Source organism: Lynx rufus, unplaced genomic scaffold (assembly GCF_022079265.1).
Source record: "Lynx rufus isolate CCGP_SWC_20201006 ecotype Redwood Valley unplaced genomic scaffold, mLynRuf1.p SCAF_16, whole genome shotgun sequence".
NCBI lineage: Eukaryota > Metazoa > Chordata > Mammalia > Carnivora > Felidae > Lynx > Lynx rufus.
In genome coordinates this window covers 11,380,513-11,395,865 of record NW_025814830.1, presented here as the reverse complement: position 1 = coordinate 11,395,865, position 15,353 = coordinate 11,380,513, and the positions used below count along the sequence as shown (strand labels likewise).

General features: G+C 58.2%; 1 protein-coding gene across 1 annotated transcript in view; it reads left to right on the top strand.

Moving 5' to 3' along the window:
- The window catches only part of RYR1 (ryanodine receptor 1), a 119,062-nt gene extending 103,743 nt beyond the window's left edge, over window positions 1-15,319 (top strand). Inside the window, exons 92-107 of the mRNA XM_047079117.1 lie at window positions 2,178-2,993; window positions 3,669-3,745; window positions 4,263-4,416; window positions 5,418-5,504; window positions 6,329-6,580; window positions 7,149-7,279; window positions 9,337-9,379; window positions 10,584-10,714; window positions 10,820-10,880; window positions 11,345-11,491; window positions 11,735-11,869; window positions 13,864-14,020; window positions 14,446-14,510; window positions 14,599-14,699; window positions 14,888-14,939; window positions 15,082-15,319. Of these exons, the coding sequence (XP_046935073.1) occupies window positions 2,178-2,993; window positions 3,669-3,745; window positions 4,263-4,416; window positions 5,418-5,504; window positions 6,329-6,580; window positions 7,149-7,279; window positions 9,337-9,379; window positions 10,584-10,714; window positions 10,820-10,880; window positions 11,345-11,491; window positions 11,735-11,869; window positions 13,864-14,020; window positions 14,446-14,510; window positions 14,599-14,699; window positions 14,888-14,939; window positions 15,082-15,177 (2,505 nt within the window). The 3' untranslated portion in view covers window positions 15,178-15,319. The remainder of the gene's footprint in view (window positions 1-2,177; window positions 2,994-3,668; window positions 3,746-4,262; window positions 4,417-5,417; window positions 5,505-6,328; window positions 6,581-7,148; window positions 7,280-9,336; window positions 9,380-10,583; window positions 10,715-10,819; window positions 10,881-11,344; window positions 11,492-11,734; window positions 11,870-13,863; window positions 14,021-14,445; window positions 14,511-14,598; window positions 14,700-14,887; window positions 14,940-15,081) is intronic.
- Window positions 15,320-15,353: the final 34 nt, after the last annotated feature.

The window sequence follows — 15,353 nt, the reverse complement described above, 5'->3', positions numbered from 1 at the left end:
TAGATTTAGCCCACACACGGATGTACACCCCTCCTACATGCAGCAGCGTCGCTGTGCCCTCGCAGGCTTGAACGCCGTGCCTGCCACCTGCACGCTCACCCCAGGAGTTCTAGCTTGTCCTTACAGTTCTGTTGCAACCACACCCACACTGTCGCATACTGGAACGCTATGGTTATCTGTGGTTATACACCCTTTGCTCACCTTGCCACCAGCCCCCGGTGTGCCTTCTCTCGGCCCTGGCCTACCTGTGCCCACTCTTTTGCACACTCACACTGGGGGCTCTGGGATGCCCTGTCATGCCGGTCTGCCCCTCACCAGTCACCCCATGTGCTCTCTGAGGTCCTGTCACACGATGTCCATTTATTTGGAGTCCACACGTGGGTGCACATCTCTCGTACGCTCGCCCCCAGAATAAGTCCTGGCACACCATATGGTTGCCCACCCCTCACATATTCACCCCCGCCTGCCCTCTCTGTGGCCCTGGCGTGCCCACGATCACACATGCACACTCCGACCACCCTCCGGCTCACCCACAAGAGCCCTGAGTGTCCCCGATGGCAGGCTTACTCCTTGGCCTGATGTGCCCCATCTCAGCCTCTCATGTGCCCACCTACAACTGTCTGAATGTGGCTTACACACTCACTTGCCCCAAGAGTACACTCGCGTGGCCCTGGCAGGCCTCCAGCCCACCTCCCACTTAGCTTGCATGTAGCTCCCATTCCCTGTCCTCTCTCTCTCTCTCTCTCTCTCTCTCCCTCCCCCATTCCCACGTGTCCTCACACACCCTCAGCCTCCAGCCCTGCCTCTGTTGCCCTGGTGGCCCTCCTGCTCACACACACTGCACATCCCTTACAGTCACACTTCCCGTTTTTTCCTCACCTGCATGTTCCTCCCACATGCTCTTGCACACCCCTTCCCATCTCCTCCTTGTAGCCCATGAGGCTTGCACGCCCATCACCTCCTCATAAACTGGGCCCCTCCTGTCTGACACCCGGCTGGAGCCCACTTGGGCTCATGTTCCACACTGAACCCCGTCCTCACATTCCAGGCCTTACTGCACTGACTCTCCGGTCCCCCCTGCACACCCATGCCTGCCTCACGTGCACTGATACTTCCCACAATGGCACTACCCTCCGGTTTGGGCCCCGGGCCCTTGCCTGGCTGACCTGTGTGCCCACGTCCACGTGCACACTGGGGCCCCAGGTGGTCGCATGCTTCCCCACAGCCTCCCGTACTGCCACGCGATTCCTCCCTTAACCCCTGGTGCCCCCTCGCGTACTCCACAGGACGCTTGGACATTTTGCACAGTCGCCTGTGTCCCTTGGGACACGACTGCATACTCCCCACCACCTCCGATCTGGCACGAAGGTGGTTGCACCATCCTTGCCCCAGGATGTCTGCCGCATCCCTGCGTCCGCAGGAAGCCCCGGCTCAGCGCGGGCCCTTCGCACTCCTGTACGCGCTGTGGGGAGCTCCTCCCACCTCCCCCCCACCCCCACCTCCTGCCTCTCACGTGCTGCCCACGTGCACACTCTTTCTCTTAGTGTCACTCCTCCGAACACCCACTTCTGCCTGCTCACCCCTCCCATTCCCACTTTCTCCTTCGGGTCAAGAGTCCAGGCCCGCGGCCGCGGGCCTCCAGTGCTCTGCAGCCGTATAATAACACGAAGCACTATGTGACATTTATTAGGCACCGGGCACTGTTCTAATCCTTCGGCATCTATGAACTCATTGAATCCTCACCCCAACCCTGTAACTGAGGTCCTACGATGATCCCCATCCCCCCCCCATTACAGAGAGGGAAACTGAGGCCCAGAGAGTTCCGTCCAAATCGCCCAGCTACTCGGTGGCAGAATCAGGACTGGAACCCAGACAGGCTGGCGGGCTGCGGAACTCTGGCCCTCAACCACTACGCTCCGTCCCTCGAAGGAGCGGATAACACTGATTCTGGAGCCAGCCTGTGGGGGAATTCGAGTCGCCTGCCACCTCTCGGCTGCGGCACCCCCAGGACGCGACTCGCTAGGCCCCCCGTCTCCTCATCTGCGAAATGCGGATAAGAGCCCCTCTGTCCGGGAGTGTGTGCGAGGATGAAACGAGTTCATCTGCGGGGAATGCTCGCTGCGCGCCCCCCCCCTCCCCCACCGCGCTCACCCCGCGGCGCCCCGTCCCGCGCGCAGGTGAAGGAGTCCAAGCGCCAGTTCATCTTCGACGTGGTCAACGAGGGCGGCGAGTCCGAGAAGATGGAGCTCTTCGTGAGCTTCTGCGAGGACACCATCTTCGAGATGCAGATCGCCGCGCAGATCTCCGAGCCCGAGGGCGAGCCCGAGGAGGACGAGGACGACGGCGCGGCCGAGGCGGCGGCGGCGGCGGCGGACGGCGCGGAGGAGGGCGCGGCGGGCCCCGAGGGCGCGGCGGGGCCGGCGGCGGCGGGCGTGACGGCGCGCGCGGCGGCGGCGGCTGCGCGTGCGCTGCGCGGCCTCAGCTACCGCAGCCTGCGGCGGCGCGTGCGGCGGCTGCGGCGGCTCACGGCGCGCGAGGCGGCGGCGGCGGTGGGCGCGCTGCTCTGGGCGGCGGTGGCGCGCGCGGCGGGCGCGGGCGCGGGGGCGGCGGCGGGCGCGCTGCGCCTGCTCTGGGGCTCGCTCTTCGGCGGCGGCCTCGTGGAGGGCGCCAAGAAGGTGACGGTGACCGAGCTCCTGGCGGGCATGCCCGACCCCACGGGCGACGAGGTGCACGGCGAGCAGCCAGCCGGGCCCGGTGGCGAGGCGGACGGCGAGGGCGCGGGCGAGGGCGCGGGCGACGAGGCGGAGGGCGCGGGCGACGAGGAGGCGGCGGCGCACGAGGCGGTCCCGGGAGGCGCCGACGGGGCCGTGGCCGTGGCCGAGGGGGGCCCCTTCCGGCCCGAAGGGGCGGGCGGCCTCGGGGACATGGGCGACACGACGCCGGCGGAGCCTCCCACGCCCGAGGGCTCCCCCATCATCAAGAGGAAGCTGGGGGTGAGAAGGCCGGCGGGGTCCCGGGGGGCGGGGGTGGTTTGGAGACATCGGGGCTGAGAGGGAGTGCGAGCCCGGGAGGGAGACTCAGAGACGGAGGAGAGAGAACCTGAGAGACAGGCACGCAGAGACAAGGGATAGAGAGGCACACGGAGAGGTGGACTCGGATGGAGACTTGGAGAAAGGCTCGCAGTGAAACAAGTAGTATTTCTGGGAGAGAGAAAGATATCTGGAGTTAGAGAGAGGAGAGACCCAGAAGCCAAATTAGAGGGGAACGGGGACCAGGAACTAGAACAACCCGGCACAGGGTCGGGGACACTGGGAAAGCCCCTCAGACAGAGACAGACGGTTGTGAGGGTTTAAGTAGCCCACATCCTCAGGCCCTCCGCCAGGAGCGCCATGGGGGTGCAGTGTCAGGGGGATGGGAAGCCCTGGGGAACCAGAGCTCCACTTGGAGTCAGGCTGACTCTGCACAGTGCTTTGACAAAGCGGCCCACTTCTCTAAGCCTCAGTTTCCCCTCTGGAAAATGAGACTCAATCCCTCTTCTGATGGGAGGAGAGTAAAACGTAGATTGTCTAGGGGACATGACCGGGAAGGGACACCGGCAGGAACAGGCAGATCAGCTCTGAGAGGCACTTGGGGTGGGGGCTCCACCCTGATGCTTGCCCCGCTGCCAGGTGGATGGAGAGGAAGAGGAGCTGCCTCCAGAACCGGAGCCGGAGCCGGAGCCGGAACCGGAGCCTGAGAAAGCCGAGTGAGTGGCCTTGGAGTCCAAGGGGCCCACCCTCTAGCACCGCTTCCCTCCTGGATCAGGAGTCTCCTGAGGTCGCACCGTGTCCTCAGCATCACCCAGCCCAGGCCAGGGCCAGAGGAGGGCCTCTGAAAGGGAGTGGGGAAACGAGTGTTCCTGTCTTGCCCCCAAGTCTTCATGCGGGCTGTTCCCTCCGCCTGGAACACTTTCTCCCATGTTCATCTGCTTTCCTCCTCTTTTCCATTTTGGCTCGCGTGTCTCCTCCAGGAAGCTTGCCTTGACACACATGCCCCACCATCAAGTCAAAGAGGTGTTTCTGGGCCCCCACAAAACCCCGAGCCTCCCCCATCCTGGCCCTGACCATTCTGGGCCACCACTGCCTGGTGACCAGTCTGTACCCCCATTGGACTGAGCCCCATGGAAGGGCAGTGACCCATCACTGTGTCCCCAGTGCACGGCTTTGAACGAATGAATGAATTTCCCAGGCACCTCCTCACTCTCTCTGTGTCCTGCCCTGCAGTGCTGAGAATGGGGAGAAGGAAGAAGTCCCCGAACCCCCACCAGAGCCCCCCAAGAAGACAGCACCTTCTCCGCCCCCTCCAAAGAAGGAGGAGGCTGGAGGCGGGGGTTTGGAATTCTGGGGAGAACTGGAAGTGCAGAGGGTGAAGTTCTTGGTGAGGACCCGGCAGGGGTTTGCTGACGCTCCCCCCCCCCCACCTCCCCTCCCCACCCTCACCCGTGCCAGGCTCATCTCTCAGAAGCAGCCAGGCTGGCTTGAGGGCAGAGATGTCCCCAGACAGAGTCAGGACCTGGTGACGGGACAGCATGTCATGTGGCTTGGCTCCTCGGCCTCTCCCTGTTCAAGATCTTTATTCCAACCTCCACACTTTGCACATCTGGGGCGCCCTGCCTAGGCTTCCCACCCCCATCTGCCATCCAGAGCTAAATCCAGCCAAGGCCATGGTTCCGTTCCTCCCACCATGACCTGTTTCTTGGCCCTCGGCCTTCGGGTCAGAGCCACCACACCAGTCCCAGCCACTCCTGTTCGGGGTGGGGGGGCAGAACTCATCTCCTCATCCAGGCCAGGAAGAAGAGAGGGAGTTTGGGAGGACAGGGCTCAGGGCTCTGCCTGTCCCGCCTCCTCTCCAGGCCCAACCTGACCTGAGGGGCTGAAGGAAACATGTTGGAAGGAGGGTGGTCCAGTGAGGATGCATGGGAAGAACGAGGAACAGGAAGAACGATGGAGAGAAAAAGAGGGAGGGAGAGAGAGAAGTAGCTGCCCTCTGCCTGGGGTAAAGACAGGGCGGCCTCACACAGGAAGCGGCATAGCAGAGAAGTTGGGAGTGTGGACTCTGGAGCTTGAGTGCCTGGCCTCAAACCCCAGGTCTGCTGCTTCTTGGCTGTGTGCTCTTGAGCAAGACATCTTGCCTCCCTGAGTCCCGGTGTTCTCATCTGTGAAATGGGTATATCTGCTGTGCTCACTCCATTAGGGGTGTGGTAAGAGCTACACAAGTTTCATGTGTGTAAAGCTCTTAGCACAGGTCTTGGTATACAGTAAGCACTCAATGACTAGGAGGTTGTGAGAGCAGATTTCGGATTGTGGGTGGATGATGGGATGAATTCTCCAGGGAATAAGGTGGAGCGTGAGCTCTTTCTCTTTCTCTCCTCATCTTAGAACTACCTCTCCCGGAACTTCTACACCCTGCGATTCCTTGCCCTCTTCTTGGCATTCGCCATCAACTTCATCTTGCTGTTTTATAAGGTGCTCGTCACGAGGGGTCAGGAGAATCAGACGCTTACCTGGGCTGGGGGAGGGGGGTGACTCTGCCCCTACCAGGTTCCCAGGGCCCCCGCAGTGAAGGGACAAGGTGTGGGATTGGGGGTTCCGAGGTGGGTTCTGCCTGGACATCTGGATCTTGGGACCCGCATGGGAGTGTGTGTGGGTATCTGGGCGCATCTGGGACAGACGCCTGACTGCGTATGGCAGTTAGAGCAGGGAACCGGCTTGGAGTTCCATGCTCAGCTCTGCCACGTGCCAGTCTTGTGCCCCTGGGCACACACCTTCGCCTCTCAGCAACATGCACTGATTCAGTTAAGCTTTTTTGCTTTCTCGTAAGTTAAAGAGAAATTTGTGGGAAGGAGGAAATGGGCAGCTCAGGGAATGGAAGGAAAGGGCTAAGAACCAGGCCTCCTAAAGGACAAAAGGACGCTTTGGGGTTTTGCCAGGGATCTAGATAACAGGACAGAGAAGCAGTCTTGCAGAGTGGCTTCTGTGGGATAGAATCCTGGCTCTAGCACTCACTGGTGGCATCACGTGAGGCAAGGTGCTTAACCTCGCTGTGCTTCAATATCCTCCTCTGTAAAATGGGAGACGGACTCTGATTTACTAGCTAGGGTTCTGGACCCACCCTCCATCTTGATTGACAGCCCTAACGAGATTGTCTCCGACAGGGCCCCCCCACCCCCCCCCCCAATGACTAACCTCAGCCATGGGGGCTGTTCGTCTGGTCAGTGGGTTCTGGGTGGGGCAGAGCAGGTGTCAGGACACCAGGGTCCCCGCCCTGACCGACCTCTCCCCCGCTTCAGGTCTCAGACTCTCCACCAGGGGAGGACGACATGGAGGGCTCAGCAGCTGGGGACCTGTCAGGTGCAGGGTCTGGCGGCGGCTCTGGCTGGGGCTCGGGGGCCGGCGAGGAGGCGGAGGGTGACGAGGACGAGAACATGGTGTACTACTTCCTGGAGGAGAGCACGGGCTACATGGAGCCTGCCTTGCGTTGCTTGAGCCTACTCCATACGTTGGTGGCCTTTCTCTGCATCATTGGCTACAACTGCCTTAAGGTGGGTCGTGGCCGTGGTTCTGGGGTTCATGGTCTTGTGAAGCAGGGAGAGGTGCTGGGCCACTAGCTGACAGGGTCTAGGGCAGGGGCTGGGGGGATCTCCTTCGGTGGTTGGGACAAGGGGGGCCTGGGTACAGGATTGGGGCCTCCGCAAGGACGATATTTAATATTCAGGGAACTAATGTGGGTCACAGCTGAGGAGCAGGTCCTGTGTCTATGTTAATTTCTGGATCAAGAGGCAGAACTTCTCACTGGGAATATTACTTCCTGCATACTGGTCAGTTGGTGAATTTAGTGGGGCCCGGCGGGGTCTGTGGGGCCTCAGACATAATGTGGGTGCTAACAGGGGCACGTGGATTCAGGCACCACTTCTGGGCTTTCCTGATTTTTTCCCACCACAGCCCTGACCCGTCTGCCCACCTTTCCCCGATTACTGCCCTGATTGCTCTGGAGAAGCTCCCCTGACGTGGGGTCTCACACCTGCTCCAGCAAGATCTCCTGGCTCCCGCTGAGGCTGTGGTCTCCTAGGGAGCCTGACGCCCACCCCTTTGCCTGCCTGCCCAATGTAGGTGCCCCTGGTGATCTTTAAACGGGAGAAGGAGCTGGCCCGGAAGCTGGAGTTTGATGGCCTCTACATCACGGAACAGCCTGAGGACGATGACGTGAAGGGGCAGTGGGACCGACTGGTGCTCAACACGCCGTAAGGCCCGGTTCCCCTCTGGGGGTGGGGGGTGGGAACAGAGCTGGGTTTCCTCCCCAGGCCGGGCCTCGGCCTCAAAAGACCAGTCGCTGCCAGTCCTGACTCAGTCTCCCCGAGCCTCCTGTCCATAATTTAGACAAATCTCCCGTGTGTTAAAGCACCTGTGGGGGCACTGGTACCACATGGGGATCCCTGGGGCCCAGACCCTGGAGATTCTGGTTCAGTGAGTCTGGGGTGGGGCCCAGGAACCTGCATTGAAACCCCGCCCCCACGTGTGATTCTTACCCCACTGCCACAAGTGGGAAATAGGAAATCATTCTGCTTTTATTTGTTTATTTTTAAATCTTTTTAACGTTTATTTATTTTTGGGACAGAGAGAGACAGAGCATGAACAGGGGAGGGGCAGAGAGAGAGGGAGACACAGAATCGGAAACAGGCTCCAGGCTCCGAGCTGTCAGCACCGAGCCCGACGCGGGGCTCGAACCCGCGAACCGCGAGATCATGACCTGAGCCGAAGTCAGACGCCTAACCGACTGAGCCACCCAGGCGCTCCTCATTTTGCTTTTAAATTGACCCCAGAGAGGGAGCGAGGGTGTGTGAGAGCACTGTGGTGGGACTCTGGACCCCCTCCGCGCCCTCCCAGCCCACTCCGTTCCCCCTCTCTCCCACCCCCGATCAAGTCCAATTTCGTGTGTTCATGCAGCAGGGGCTCATCATCTCTAGAATAAGAGCGCAAGGTCAGGCAGCCTGGGGTGACCACATGCTAGCTAGGAATTCTTGGCCAAGTCATTTAGCCTCTCTGTGCCTCAGTTTCCTAATCTGTAAAATGAGGACAAACAATAGCACCGAGGGTCTTGTAACGATGAAACGAGACAAAGTCATGTGGTTTCCGGGGCACAATGAGCCCTGGATAAGTGTTGGAAGTTCTTTTATTGTGGGGTCCTGCCCAGGAGAAGCGGTGAGAGGAGGGAGAGAAACCACACCAAGGACATCCTGTGCTCTCATCGTCACCATCGAAGGCACATTGAACTACGCATTCAAGCACACGTGCTTAACGGAGAGAGAGAGGGAGAGACATCTGTTTAAAGTCGGGTCCACCCAGGACCTCCACGTCTAAATACCGTTTCCCACAAAAAAGGAACCAGGCTCCTTGGAGAAGCGGCAGATTTCAGGCCTGGGGCGGGGAAGTGCAATCAGCCTGGATTACCTTGGGTCAGAAAGCAAAGATGTGCTCCGTAGAAAACGTGCTGCCAGGGGAAGGGGCTCCCGCTGGACAATTCAGGGACAATTTGAGCATCAGTAAAGACAGGCAGTGCCAAGAATCGAAACACATCAAATAGGCGTGAACCCCTGGATTCATAAGTCTCCACTCCAAACCCAACAAAACTTCCAGCAAGCCCACCTCTGCAGGATTTTAGGGCATCAACTTGTCAATCAGAAAAGTGGGAACGAGGGGCAGCTGGGTGGTTCAGTCGTTTGAGCGCCCAGCTTTGGCTCAGGTCACGATCTCACAGTTCGTGAGTTCGGGCCCCGCGTCGGGCTCTGTGCTGTCAGCACAGAGACTGCTTGGGATCCTCTGTCCCCCCCCCCTCTCTGCTTCTCCCCTGCTCACTCTCACTCACTCTCTTTCTCTCTCTCAAAAATACATAAAAATGTGAAAAATATATTTAAAAGAAAAGTGGGAACAAAAGGGTCAGACTCATCCAATAAGCCTAAACAGGGTGAGAGAGCGCATCACTCCCTTGGCCGCCGGAGCAGGGCCAGGCTGCTTGCTCAGACTCTGCCCTGCCCTTCACGCACCAGAGCTGCCTGGCCCCCGGTGCAAGCCCGCTGCCTCCCGTGGGCCCCACAAAGATGGCAGTGGGGGTAGTGGTTGACCGGGGAAAAACTTTGCCTGGCATGAGGTCTGCGGAGCCTGACTCCCAGTGAGACGCAACCTACCGTGCGGGGTCCCCTGTGAGAAAAGCGTTGGAACTTCCGACCACCCTGGCCCGGCTGGTGCCTCCGGGTCCTTCTGGCCCTGACACCTCGGGGTCTCTCTGTCTCTCTCTCGGCAGGTCTTTCCCCAGCAACTACTGGGACAAGTTTGTCAAGCGGAAGGTGAGGATGTGGATGGGGAGGTGGAAGGGTCTCCCAAGCTGGGTCTCTCTGGCTGCCACCTGGCCATCCCAGTCCTGTCCCAGTCCATCCCACTTGCTTTGTGTGCGACCTTGGGCAAGGGGCTTTGGCTCCCTGAGGAGTACCTCAATTTGCCCGTCTGGAAATGAGCGTGACAATCCCCCCCTCCCTCTGTAATGACATAATATGTGTTATGAGCAGAGCACAGTATCTGGCTCAGGATGAGTACTCAGTTAAGTACTAGTTACGAGAGAAGAGGTGAGGCATGTTATTTGAAGCACACAGACTCTGGAGCTGGATTGCCTGCTTTTCTACTCCTGTGTCAGCCTTTCTGTGCCTCGGTTTCCCTAAGATTCAAAGTGAGGTAGTGATAGGACTGACCCCACAGGGTGGTTGTAAAGATTCTGTGGCCTACGACACGAGCAGTATCTGGCACATAGGGAAAATAGACAAACGTCGCCTGTTACCATCGTTCATTCACTCAACAGACATTTATCAAGCACCTGCCATGTGCCAGGAATCCAACAGTAAACACAACAGTGATTCTGACACTCGAGCTGGCAACACAGATGATGAGCACATATATAGGGTTTAGGTGGTGATAAGTGCTGTACAAGAAAAAAGCAGTGACGGGGGGTGGGGAGGGTGTGTGTGTGTGTGTGTGTGTGTGTCTGTGTGTGCGCGCGCTGGCCAGGAGAGGTTGCCCTCTCATGTCCGGCAGGCAGGAAAGGGCACACTAGTTAATGAGGTAAAGGAGTGAGTCAAGTAGAAATCTGGGGGAAGAGTGTCCTAGGCAAGAGGAATAGCCAGTGCAAAGGCCCTGAGGCAGGAATGTGTCTGGTATATTTGAGGAACTGCGAAGAGGTCTGTGTGGCTGAAGCAGAGTGAATGAGGGGGGGCGAGTGGGAGAAGAATTCACTGATGGCAGAGACCCAATTATATAGGGTTCCTTCACTACCACCTTAATAATAAATTATCCCTATTAATTTGGTTAATGAATCAGCTGAAACTTTATCACTTTTGGACCCTCCCCCTGAGGATCTGAAGAAAGCTCTGAACCTTGTCCCTAGAAAAATGCAAGCCCAATTTCTCACACGAAGTTCAGAGTGTCCCCAGAATGCCCCATGCAGGCTATGCCCTCCCCCACCCCAGCCACGTCCACATGTCCCCACAATCCCTGGTACAGGTCCTGGACAAGCATGGGGACATCTATGGGCGGGAGCGGATCGCCGAGCTGCTGGGCATGGATCTGGCCACGCTGGAGATCACAGCCCACAACGAGCGTAAGCCTGAACCACCACCGGGGCTGCTCACCTGGTAAGCCAGGGGCCATCCTGTACAGGCCTGGGGCCATCAGGGAAGGTGGCCAGGGACTGAGCCTCTCAGGCATCCGCCCGTCCTTCTTCCTCCCACCCCACATAGGCTCATGTCCATTGATGTCAAGTACCAGATCTGGAAGTTTGGGGTCATCTTCACAGACAATGTGAGGAGGGGCTCATAGGTGGGGGGTGGGCTGCGGGAGGAGGGCCTTGGGAGGGCAGGGGGCTCCACGCCCAGTATCCCTGACCAGGGACCGACTCCCGAGCCCCCATGCACCTCTGGTCCTATGATACCCCCTGTCCCCCCGAAGCCCCTTGTCCCTCAGGTGCTCTTGAATTCTCAGTCTGTGTCCTTCAGCAGAGGGCTCCCCAACTACCCTTAGGATGGCTTCTCACCCAGAGTGCTCCATTACCGCAGAGTGCTCCCAATCCTCCAGACGCTCCCTAGGCAGAGATGGCATCGTGACTCCCAGAGCACTCCCATGCCACTCAAATGTTCCTGGACCCCCTGTTCCCGGAGTGCTCCCTACCCCCCCCAAGTGCTCCATGGCCCTCATGAACACTCCCCTCAGGAGTGTTCCCCAGGAATCCTGCACGCTCCCTGACCCCTAACCCTGTGTGCCCACAGTCTTTCCTATACCTGGGCTGGTACATGGTGATGTCCCTCCTGGGGCACTACAACAACTTCTTCTTTGCGGCCCACCTCCTGGACATTGCCATGGGGGTCAAGACGCTGCGCACCATCCTGTCCTCCGTCACCCATAATGGGAAGCAGGTGTGGCGGGGGCCTGCCTGGGGGGTGTGAGCCAGGCAGGGAGGAGCTGGCAGCCTGAGTAGGGGTGGAGGGGTGAGGGTCGGGCGGCTCCGGTGAGGAAGGGCAAGGCGGGGCGGGCTGAGCCAGGGTGGGTGTGGGTAGTGAGACCCCGGAGGGAGGACCACATTGACCGACTGGGGGTGAGGACGGGGTGGGGGGGCGGCCGAGCGTGGAGCTGACCAGCCCCCCCCCCCGCACCCCCAGCTGGTGATGACCGTGGGCCTCCTGGCGGTGGTGGTCTACCTGTACACCGTGGTGGCCTTCAACTTCTTCCGCAAGTTCTACAACAAGAGTGAGGATGAGGACGAGCCCGACATGAAGTGTGACGACATGATGACGGTGAGCCCCTCCCCCGGCACTCTTGGCCTGGTCACTGACCATCTGACCCTTAGTGTTCCCGTCTGTAAGGGGGGCTGATGGTAGTTCCCACCTCGTAGACTTACTGTGAGGGTTCCGTGAGGTACTTTGAACAGTGCCGGGCACGTGATCGGTGCTCAATGAGCGTCAGCCCCCGTCGGCATGTTGTTTGAGCCTTTAAAGCTATTGTTATCGGCAAGGTGCTCAGACACGGTGCCCCTGTCGCTTACAAAGCATGTGATTTGGGGCAGGCTAGTCAACCTACTCACGCTCTGGTGTTCCTCCCCTGTAAAACGGGTGTGTGACAACAGTGCCTACGGCCTAGGGCTGGTTTTAGGACCCAGTGCAGCTCCCTTAAAAGTCTTACAATGGTGCCTGGTGTGTATTAAGGATTCCATAGGTGTTAGCTACTCTCATCGTTGTCTATAAAAGTTTCACCCAAGTATGCGACTCTTAATCTCAGGGTTGTAAGTTCAAGCCCCACATTGGGCGTAGAGATTACTTAAAAAAAAAAAAAAAGAAAGAAACATGGGGGCGCCTGGGTGGCTCAGTAGGTTAAGCGTCGGACTCGATCTCAGCTCAGGTCATGATCTCATAGTCTGCGAGTTCAAGCCCCACACTGGGCTCTGTGCTGCATCATGGAGCCTGCTTGGGATTTCTCTCTCTCTCTCTCTCTCTCTCTCTCTCTTTCTGCCCCCCCCCCGCCTCTCTTTCAATCTTTCTCTCTGAAAATAAATAAATAAACTTAAAAAAATTTAAAAATACACACATATAAATTTCACCCCAAGTACCAGCATGCCATATGCTTGTTTATACTTTCTCTTCTATTCTGAGAACGGTGGTCATAACCCAGGTGGAGCTGACCTTACTAGAGGCACAGGCCACGGTTGGAAGAATTGTCCCAAGGCTTCATTTCACAAGACGTCCTGTAATCTTGCACCACGTTCTCAGGGCCTAGTCCGGCTCTTCAGCCTGACACTTGAGGCCCCACCAGACCTAGTCCTGACACCCATGGCCCTCTTCTCACCAGTCACTGGCCTCGGCTCTTAACCAAGACAACTGGGAGCTCTCACTTCTTGGGGACACAGAAGGAACAGGCGTAAAGTCTTTCCCAAGTGCCACGCAGACCGTGCCCTCCTACCTGTTCAGAGCCTTCTCGTAGCTCCCCAGTGCCACGGGATAACATTGAACCCCTCACCATGGCGTCCGAAGCCAGGGAAGAGCTAGCCTTGCCCGAGTCTCACCACAGTCTTTCTTGCTTTTGGCTGTCTGGCTGCCTGTTTTCTTTCAGTTCCCCTAAGACCATGTGCTTCCTCCCACCCAAGCCCTTTGCATCTGACATGCTCTCCATCCTCCACCACGGGCCCCACGGACACGCCCCTCTCTCACTTGACACGTCACCTTTCGACTTAAATGCTGCCTCCTACAGGAAGCCCTCCCTAACCATTGGCTGGGCCTCATTTCTCTCCCTGCTCTTTCTCACAGGAGCTCTATTTTCTAACCTCACCGAACCTCTTTCAGTTCCTCCCAGGAACAAAATGTATTCTTTGCTCCCCAGCGGTGTCAAAACACGTGTGGTTTTCTCTGCCTGGAACACTTTCTCCCACCTGACACCTCCTTCGAGTCCCAGCTCACACATGTCCCCTCTTCTAGGGAAGTCTCGCCTGATCACCCTGGCGGAGTCAGCCTTTCAGAACTTCAAAGCTTCCTGTGCTTCCCCCACCTGCCCCCTGATCACACTGTGCTTCCCCGCCCTGGCTCTGCCCTTTCTGCCTGTGCTCTCCCTATCACAGCCATGATCGCTTCTGGGCTGTCACTATCTGATGACATGTTTGTGAGCCCTGTGAGGCCAGGGCCCAGAACTGTCTCAGCCACTGCTACGTCTCCTGCCCCCTCAGCCCAGGGCCTTGGAGGTACTTGGCGGATGTCGAATGAGGGCGCGCATGACCGGTAGGCTTCTCTCCCTTCCCCCACAGTGCTACCTGTTTCACATGTACGTGGGTGTCCGAGCTGGTGGGGGCATCGGGGATGAGATTGAGGACCCGGCAGGCGACGAATACGAGCTGTACCGGGTGGTCTTCGACATCACCTTCTTCTTCTTCGTCATCGTCATCCTGCTGGCCATCATCCAGGGTCAGTGCTGGTCGTGGTTGTGCGAGTGGGGGCTCAGTGCCCAGAGGCAGACTAGCTGCTTTAAGGGTGCAGGCCCAGGATCCAGTCTGCCCGGATTCACATCCTGGCTCTGCCTCCGCCTCTTCCTACTGTGAGACTTTCGGCAAGTCGCCTCTCTGGGCCTCAGTTTCTCCATATGTAAAATGGGGCTATTAATGATACTAACCTCGCAGGGTTATGATGAAAATTAAGTCAATTCCTAGGTGTTTTACCCATAATAAGTGCTCAATAAATGCTGGGTATTATTATCTTCAGGAAGCAGGGTGAGATTAGGGAGAAGGAGGACGGGGGGGGGGGGGGGGCAAGGCTCCGAGGTAGGTAGCCAGAAGAGGGAGGAGCCCGAGCTGGGTCAGAGGTTGGGTGTTGACCTGCGCCTGCCACCGCAGGTCTGATCATTGACGCTTTTGGCGAGCTCCGAGACCAACAAGAGCAAGTGAAGGAAGATATGGAGGTAGGTCAAGGCTGGGGGTGACCCAGAGGGATTATGGGAGGCTGGGGAACGAATGGGCCCGGATTCTGATGTCTCCCACCACCCACAGACCAAGTGCTTCATCTGCGGCATCGGCAGCGATTACTTCGATACGACACCACACGGGTTTGAGACCCACACTCTAGAGGAGCACAACCTGGCCAATTACATGTGAGCATAGGTCCATTGACCATTCAAGGGATGGGGGTGTGGCCGACAGCGAGGCGGGGGGGGGGGGGGGGGGGGGGGGGAAATGGGCATTGGCCAGTTAGGTGTGGCATCCAAGTGGGTGGATTCCGAGCCAGTCAGGAGAAAGTTAGGGTAGTCCTCACCTGTCTCCACTGCCCTTCCATCCCCAGGTTTTTCCTGATGTATCTGATAAATAAGGATGAGACAGAACACACGGGCCAGGTAAGGGGGTGTTAATGGGAGGACAGTGGGCAGGGACATGGAGAATTTTAATATAAGGTCAAGCAGCAGGTGGCGGTAAAAAGCTCATGTCAACATGAGCTGTTGAAGATGTGACCAATTCTTCCCCATGCCCCAATCCTAGGAGTCTTACGTCTGGAAGATGTACCAAGAGAGATGCTGGGATTTCTTCCCAGCTGGCGACTGTTTCCGCAAGCAGTACGAGGACCAGCTTAGCTGAGACACCCCCAGCTGGCCCTTCACCCCCACCTCAAGTGCCTTATACTCACAGCAAGTCCCTTAGTCCCAAACCCCGCCCCCAACGGCAGCTGGGGGACAGGTGACCATGTACTGGAGAAATAAAGTCTGTGCTACACTCCTGACATCATTGTGCTGGATCGTTGACATTTGAGGTAT